This window comes from Gastrolobium bilobum, unplaced genomic scaffold, assembly GCF_033153095.1.
Source record: "Gastrolobium bilobum isolate Gb01-03AN ecotype WA unplaced genomic scaffold, APGP_CSIRO_Gbil_v1 utg90870, whole genome shotgun sequence".
NCBI lineage: Eukaryota > Viridiplantae > Streptophyta > Magnoliopsida > Fabales > Fabaceae > Gastrolobium > Gastrolobium bilobum.
The window spans coordinates 25,081-33,668 of NW_026898350.1; the positions used below are offsets into that span (position 1 = coordinate 25,081).

Below are 8,588 nucleotides of genomic sequence, written 5' to 3' on the forward strand. Positions count from 1 at the left end.
TCCACCAATAGTAAAAAATATAACCCCCACAAGTATATATACTTTTCAAGAGTTTATATACTTCTTACGTAACATAAGAAGAGACTCATCATACTATATTCATACTGTTTTGTGTACCAATATTTTAAATTTATTTATTTACTTTTTTTTCTAATGTGACCCACCTGAACATTTATGTGTTGTAAAATTTCTCTTGATATATTGCATAAGAAGTATAAATCCTTATTTTTCAAAGTGATGTTTGAAAAAACTTTACAATGGTTCAATCCAAAAACGCCACAACTACAAACCTAGAGGTGAGGTAATGTACAAGCAAACATATTTGCAAGCTCTAAATGATGTTCTTTCTCACCTTTACATTAAAGAACAATTATATATGCTACCCAATGTCGTTGACACTTCCTCAAAAAACATTAAACCTCATTTCGGGTATATCTCTATAAAGCTTTCATTATTCAGCATTTACAGTTAAAATTATAAACATTAATTACCTTATGTTAACAATTAGTGATAAACATCAAACTCTCATATGACAATTTAACATGAAAATGTTTAAGGATCTATATATATTCATTCACCTTAAGGTGAACATCCTCAACTCTGGCGCGTCGTCAAACACGCGCCACACTTTGACGGACTTGTCCAAGCTCCCTGTGTACACCATACAACAACATCGATTACCCTCTTCTTCTTCTTCAATGGCTGCGATGCACTTAACTGGTCCAGTGTGACCCGTCAGAACCGAAAGCCACGCGTGTGCACCACTCTCCTCTCTCTTCCACACGCAAACACTCTTATCAGCCGAACCACTAAGCACAAGGTTCCCAGCAACAACAACACAAAGAACCGCAAGCTTGTGTCCTCTCAGAACCCCACCGTAACAAACACCAATATTCTTCTCTCCACGCTCCCAAAAATGCACCGCACCATCAGATAACCCGCCGTAAACCACCGTGGAGAAACGGTTCACCGCCAGAGCCGTCACCGCGCTCTCCTGCTCCAACAGAACCCGTTCCGCCACGTGCTTCGTTCTCCTCTTCCTCCCTTTCCCCTCCTCCCACTCTCTCCTCCACATCTTCACCGTGCCGTCGGCGGAGCCGGTGAACACACACCACCCCGCAGCCGCCGCCACGGCGTTCACGGCGTCGAAGTGAGCGTTTATCGATTCCAAGCATTTAAAATCATCCGTTACGCTCCAAACCTTGACCGTTTTATCCCACGAACCAGAATACAACAAGCCATGATCCTCGTCGATGCTCAAGCACGAAACGGCGTCGTAGTGCTTCACCTTAACCGCGTTTTTGTGTCGCCGAACTTTGACGCGGTCGTTGGGATTCATTGAGCTCTTAACGTAGTCTCTGAAAGTTGGCAACGTCCCTAAACGACGGTGTTTAGTTATTATTGTGCTTTTCTTCTTCTTCTTCTTGTTACTCTTCTTTTTCCAGATTCTGATCTTTCCGTCTTGATGACCGGTGAAGATTTTCTCGTTTGAAATGACTATGGCTTTGACTAAACCGCTGCTTGATTTGAAAGCATCGTAGTCTTTTAAATTCTTCCATACCCTTATGTTCTTGCTATCTGAACCTGTGTATAACAAGTCTCCTGAAACTGCCAATGAGTACACGTGTCCCTCTTTCCGCACGAGGGTCCCCACGACGCCGTTTTCGTTTTCTAACAACAAGTTGTTGTTATCAATATCATTGTGGAGCCATGGAGACTTGGTGAATGGAGAAGAGGTTGTTTGGTTGTTAAATGGTGACATCATGTACGGTGAAGCATTGTTTAAATAACGTGGACTTGCAGTCGCGGCGTTACTTGGACGTCGTTGCGGTGACGGTGATGGTGGTGATGGTTGATGTTGGTTGTTGTGTGGCGATGACGGTGGATCGGAGTGGAAGAAGGTTCCTAGTTTGGGTCTATGCATGGGTTTTGATTCTACTAACATGGTACCTCCACCTTTCATCTTAGGGGTTTTAAAGAAAAATAATTAAGGAGAGAAGGAAAAAATGGGTAGCTATATAAGGGTTTTGCTTATTTGTGCTTAAAGAAACAAACAGAGATATATTGAAGGTTGATGGAGAATGAGAGAAAGAGAACACGGGATAGGGAACACGGAAGCCTTTATATATATAGAGGGAACAGTGGTTGGAAGACACGTGTTACTTATACCAATTAACCAGGTGTGATGGTTGGTAATGGTAGTCAATGTATGAAATTAAAATGACTAAATCACGAGTATACATTATTATGGTCACGTTAAAACTCATATAAAAAGATTTGGGTTCCTGTTTGATTTCTATTTTGGAAAACAGTTTTTTAGTTTTCAGAACAAAAAAACTAAAAAATTATTTGGCAACATCTGTTTTGTAAAAAATGTTTTGAAAACTATAACTGTTTTTTTGTTTTTAAAATCAAATTTAGAGAACATGTCTGAGTTGTTTTGGTTTTCTGTTTTTGTTTTTAACTTTCAAAAAGAAAAAAATATAGAAAACAACTGTTTCCATAACTGTTTTACAAAACAGTTTTAAGAATAAAAAAACTAGAACACAATCAAACAGACCCTTGAATTCTAGAAACGAATATGAAAAGAGTAACGATGAGAAAGGATTTGGGGCTACAAGGATAAGTATACTTTATGATACACAACACTTTAAAAAATCTAACGATTCATGTCCAATGTTTTTCCACACTCTAATACGTATTGCAGAGACTTAAAAAAAGTTTTAAAAATTACCTTATTTTTAGTTCTAATTATTAGTTTTTTAGATTACGATTTCATTTTATTGAGTTTAATATAAATATTTGTGATATTTTACGTTTCTTTACAAAATTGATGGATATTATATGTTTAGCTTCATTTTTTATTAAATTATTAAATATTAAATATAATATACATTACACAAATTAAAAATATTATTTAATATCAAAATATGTCTTATCGGATCAAAATCTAATATTTTTTAGAATTAACATATCAAAATGTCATGTCATGTCGTATCCCATATCGATGTCGGTGCAACGTAAAATATAATAGCTTAGCTTAGGTGAGCTTCACACGCTACATGGGGTACGTGAGGTGAGAACTCAGAATAGAGGAGGTGGTTTGAGGTTGCTAAGTTTGACCTTTGAAATTTTGTACAACGAAGGAAGGCTTTAAGTGATTTGACCCTGTTTCTTGTCAAGACATTCATTTTGTGCACGCTAATGTTTGTATTTAGTTTTACAAATTTTCATTGACAAATTGAAAATAAAAAAATATGTGTTATATTGTGTTCTTCTTTATTTTAGCTAGTATCCAAAACAAAAGCAATATAAGAAAATAATATTAAAAATAATGTGTAAATAACATTATTGCTTTCACCAAATTAAAAATAAAATTGTTGGCATTTAGCACAGTTTGTCTTTTAGATCAACAGCTGCAATTTGATGATTAATAGGCTAATTTACAAGACAAAAAACTATACCGTGGAAATAGAGAGCGACGCAGTTGACTTTCGCCAAATGGATAGGATGGACGTCGATCCAATATTTTTCAAAGCAAATGGTACCTAATAAGTTAATTTAATTAACATGAGCATATTGTTCAGCACTATCACATTGTTTAATTTGTTGTTGTCTCTTTTTGAAATGCACTTGAGTCCTTGACAACATGATTTGCATGATTAATTTACAATCCAAATTTAAAGTGCGAGAGGGATCGAGACGATATTTCTATGTTTCATTCATTTAAACATGATTGTATAATGTGAAATGATCTCTGTTTTTTTTGTAAATTTTTAGTGATAACTAATGGTAAGTAAAAGTTAGTGAGCATAAAATCTTAAATAGCCTTTGTTTTGGATGTCCCATAACCAACCGGCTCACTAAGACAGGCCCAAACCTCCCACCGCTATCCACGTCAACCCTATTGACCAGAGACTACCAACATCTTTCTCTTTTGTCTCTCACGGGACAGTACCCCCAAGGTACACACCAAAATGTCTTACCTTGGGATACTCACTCCCTTAAATAGTCTCCTAGACCCTTCAAATAGAAATTTCCCTCCTATGGACATAGTAGTGACTGCCACCAGCATAACATAGACTGCATTGTTGATGCCACAACATTGTCAGCCCTCCATGGCACCCCCCAAGGAGTGTTGACCTGACTCACCTTCCCATGTGAGTAGGGCACCTTCTTCACTTATAAATACCCCTCCCTCATTAGATGAAGTGAGAACTTATGTGTCGTTACTCTGCAATTTCTTTAAGCCCTTATTATCACACACACACACACGGACACCCAATCTTGCAAATTCTGACCTAATTTGTAAGAACTTGCACTGTTAAATTAGGAATTTAAATAATTTAATTATGAGTTTAGGAAATAACTCCATAATTGACCTTGGATAAATATAGAAAGATTATAATAATTATCGAGAAGGTCAAATAACGTTTAAATCTCTTTTCTGATGAAAAGTGCAGATACCAATTCTGCTTCACGATATAAATGTGTACCGGTAAAGTATTTCAAACAATTATTATAAAAATACAAATATTCCTAAAAAAATATCTAGGACAAGGATATCAAGTTTGGGGTAAAAATAATGAGCAGTGATGTCAGAACTAATACCGGATATGTATAAAATGCGTACTGGTAAAGTATTTCGAACAATTATAATAAAAATATTCTAATTCCTAGAAAAATGTCTAAGCTCAAAATCTAGAGTTTGGTATAAAAATGATTAGCGAAGCTATTAGAACTAATATTGTTGATTAGTGGGCGCACAAATATAAATAGCCATTTGCCCTAAACCCTAGGTAAGTTTTTCTTATCCCAAGATTGATCCCATGGCTGCCACATTCCTCCTTCATGAAAACTTGAGCTTTCATCCCAAAGAAAGCATACTTAAGGTGGTGTTTGGTTGAAAGCTTTTTAGGGGATATCTATCTTTCTCAAGTATGGCTTTTAGAAACACCATGTTTGTTTCAAAGTTTTTCACCAAAAACCCATCTATCCAATTTGTCTGGATTTATGAGAAACATAGATATCCGCACTGTTTAGAAACCCAATTTGAAGGTGGGATTTTTCGAAAAACCGGTTATCTGGCTTTTAATGCACTGTTGATTTCATAAAGTTACATAATTTTCCCAGTAAAGTTTTTCCCCACCAAACAACTTTTTTTTACATTTTTCTAGCTATCTCATTTTATCTATCTTTCCAATCATTTCTCTATCTATCTCATTTCCCTACTATTCCAAAAAAATTTCCTCAACCAAACGCCCCCTAAGAGTTTCAGGCAACTCTTTTAATTCCACCTTTGGTACCAATGTAGCTGAGTCATCTTCTTTCTTTTCTAGTACCTCAAAGACAGTTGCTCGCTCTTCTTCTGGAGCAAGCTTCATCTAGAGCCTGCAATTCTTTTTCAAGCTCTTGATAATCACTTTTCTTTTCCATAACCACCTCTTCAAACACTTCAAGTTTAAAACAATCACTATGATCAGAGGGATTTTTCATAGCATCGAAAACATTGATAGTGATTTTCTCATCATTCATCCTCAACTCGAGCTTTCCTTATTTTACATCAATCATAGCTCGAGCTGTGGCCAAGAACGGTCTACCCAACAGAAGGGGCATTTCACCCTCTTCCTCCATGTCTAGCACGATAAAATCACCCGGGAAGATGAACTTGTCAACTTTAACAAGAACATCTTGTATGATTCCATTAGGTCTCCTCAAAGAACGGTCAGCGAGCTGTAGAGAGACCATGGTTGGCTTCAACTCAGTAATTCCCAATGACTTGCATATTGATAATGGCATCAAGTTGATGCTTGCTCCGAGATCACATAGTGCCCGGCCAACATTAGTGTTGCCTACCGCAATTGCGATGTTGAAACTCCCAGGATCTTGAAGCTTTGGTGGGAACTTCTTTTGTATGATGGCACTGCACTCTTCAGTAAGTGCTACTGTCTCACAATACTGCAACTTATGCTTTCTAGACAATAAATCTTTCATAAATTTAACATAATTAGGCATGTTAGCTAAAGCCTCAGCAAAAGGAATATTAATTTGCAGCTTTTTAAACATTTCTAAGAACCTGCCATATTGTTGCTTCTGTGCCTGTTGTTTGAGCTGTATGGGATAAAGAGGTTTCTCAAAACGAGAATAATCCATCAGTTTCTTTGGAGCTTCCACAGCTTCCTTCTTTGTTTCTATTTTGTCTTGCCTTACAGGTTCTTCTTTTTCACTCGTAGGTGCTTCTTCTTCTTTCTCATGCTGAACCAATTTTGGCTTTTTTTTAGGAGTGATTACAATTCCACTCCTAGTCACAATGGACTTGCAGTCTGCCTTTGGATTCACAATTGTATCTCCTGGGAACTGTCTTTGAGCTCTTTCAGCCAACTGCCTAGACAACTGGCCTATTTGACTCTCCAAGTTTCGGATGGAAGCATCCTGGTTCTTGTGGTAGGCTCTTGTCTCAATTATGTGATCATTGGTGGTCTTGGCCAGTTGTATCATCGCTTTCTCCAATTCGGATGGCTCTTTTCGTGGCACAGGAGGAGGTTGCAGATAGTTGTTGGATTTATAATCCAAGCCGCTCCCTTGATTCCTCCTTTGAAAATTGTTCCCTTGGCCTCCATTCTGATTTCTCTGGTAACTTTGGGTATCCTGTGGTGGCCTTGGAATGGTTCAGCTCCATTGAATGTAGTGCACTCATTAGTCTCATGTGGCTCTTTGCAGTACTCACAGTTGAATACATTAACTTTAGATGAGATTTGCATTCTATCTAGCTTGGCGTTCAGACTGGCTAGCTGTTGTGAGATCATCTTTTGCTCAGCTAGTGACGCATCATTGTTCCCCAGTTGCAGAATTCCCCTCTTGGGTTGAGTGGGCTGAACTGGATGAACTTCCGTCGAAGCATTATCATTCTGTGCCATGTAATCAATCAGTTCCAGGGTCTCAGCTGCTGTCTTCTTACCGATGGTTCCACCAGCTGCTCCATTGACAACCATCCTGGTTTTTGGTGTCATCCCATTATAGAAGACTCTGACCTTCTTCTCATCTGGAAAGTCATATTGAGGACACTTTCTGATCAGTTCTTGGAATCTGGCCCAAGATGTATAGAGAGTCTCTCCCGACTGCTGAATGAAGTTGGTGATCTCGTTCACCAACTTGTTGTACTTTTCCCGAGAAAAATGCTCAGCAAAGAACTTAGCTGCTAGATCGTCCCATGTTCGGATACTGTTAGGTGCTAGTCGGTCTAGCCATCTTAGGGTTTTTCTGGTTAAGGCAAAAGGAAACAGCCGGAGTCTGATTGCATCGTCAGACACTCCATGATGCTTGGTGGTGTCACAGATTCTCATAAATCTGTCCATGAAGTCGTGAGGATCTTCGTAATCCTCTCCACCGAAAGGGTTCTTCTCCACCAGGTTAATCAGAAACGGGTTGATGTCGAAATTGTTGGCCTCTATCTGTGGCCGGACGACACTAGAGTTCGACCTTGTGAACATAGGAGCCAGAATTGACTCCATCAACTCCGCTGCAGGTGTTGGAGGAGGCAGAGGTTGATTATTAGCTGCCATCACTGGTTCTTTGTGCGGCTTTGAACCTGAAGATTCTTCTTGCTTTCTCTGCTTGGCTTGTTTCCGATTTTCCTTTGCAGTTTTCTCGATTTCTGGATCAAACTGTAAAGAATCTTGATCTACTTTACCTCGCATAAACTACAGCAAAAAGATTAGTAACAAACAAAATCCAATAAAGAAATTCAAAAGTTTGAAATAAATTAGGTGTAGTCAATCCCCGGCAACGGCGCCAAAAACTTGTTGCGTAAAATCGGCAAGTGCACCGATCGTACCAAGTAATAAAAAGTGAGTAAGATTATCGTCCCACGAGGATTGAGGCACCAAATTTAATTTAACTATTCCTTTCTTATTGGATTTAACAAAAAAGGGTTTTTGAAGTAATTGTGTTGTGACAATTGTGAACTATTCAATATTTCGTGAACAATTCAAAGAGAAGTTGAAAACTTAAAGTAAAAGGGGTTGAGATTTGAGAAAATATTGTAAAGAAAACTATTGCAGTAAAGGACGCCAACACATTTCTGATCCCCACCTTGTAATATTGATTAATATTTATATTTAATTACCCAATTGATCAAACAATTCACCATCTATAATTAATTAGTTAAGCCTCAATCCCTTAGTGATCTTAAACTTATTAACCCTATTGGAATCCTAAGCCCTTAGAAATCCCTTTTCAAGTTAATCTTTAAGGCCAGTGAATTTTCCACGTTTGCAGTTCATATAGCCTATCCCTAGAGCATACATGAACAATTATCTTACCATTTGTCAGGAATTAGAATCCCAATATTCCTATTGAAAACCCTAACCCTCGCAATCCTAATAGAGTCGCGAATTCTAAAAGAATTATGGATGAAGAACAGAGTAAAATAAATTCAATTAAAATAATTAACCATAAACTTAACCAAAATACAAGGGGTTCACATCAAGGGTTGTGACCCTTACCACAATATAAAAAGACTAGCCAGACATATTCATGTCTGACAAAACAAAATATTCAAAAGAATTCATAAGGGCTAGAAAGATATG

At 37.7% G+C, this 8,588-nt stretch overlaps 2 protein-coding genes across 2 annotated transcripts; both read right to left on the reverse strand.

Annotated features, from left to right (window-relative positions):
* Window positions 1-407: 407 nt before the first annotated feature.
* LOC133315156 (protein JINGUBANG-like) lies at window positions 408-2,049 on the reverse strand. The gene has a single exon (XM_061516728.1). The coding sequence runs from the start codon at window positions 1,961-1,963 to the stop codon at window positions 575-577; it is 1,389 nt and encodes a 462-aa protein (XP_061372712.1). The 5' UTR covers window positions 1,964-2,049; the 3' UTR covers window positions 408-574.
* A 3,294-nt stretch (window positions 2,050-5,343) lies between these two features.
* Window positions 5,344-7,562, reverse strand: LOC133315155 (uncharacterized). The gene is made up of 4 exons (XM_061516727.1): window positions 6,576-7,562; window positions 6,004-6,432; window positions 5,563-5,907; window positions 5,344-5,442 (listed from the first exon to the last, which is right to left on the reverse strand). The coding sequence occupies exons 1-4, from the start codon at window positions 7,560-7,562 to the stop codon at window positions 5,344-5,346; spliced, it is 1,860 nt and encodes a 619-aa protein (XP_061372711.1).
* Between the last annotated feature and the right edge of the window lie 1,026 nt (window positions 7,563-8,588).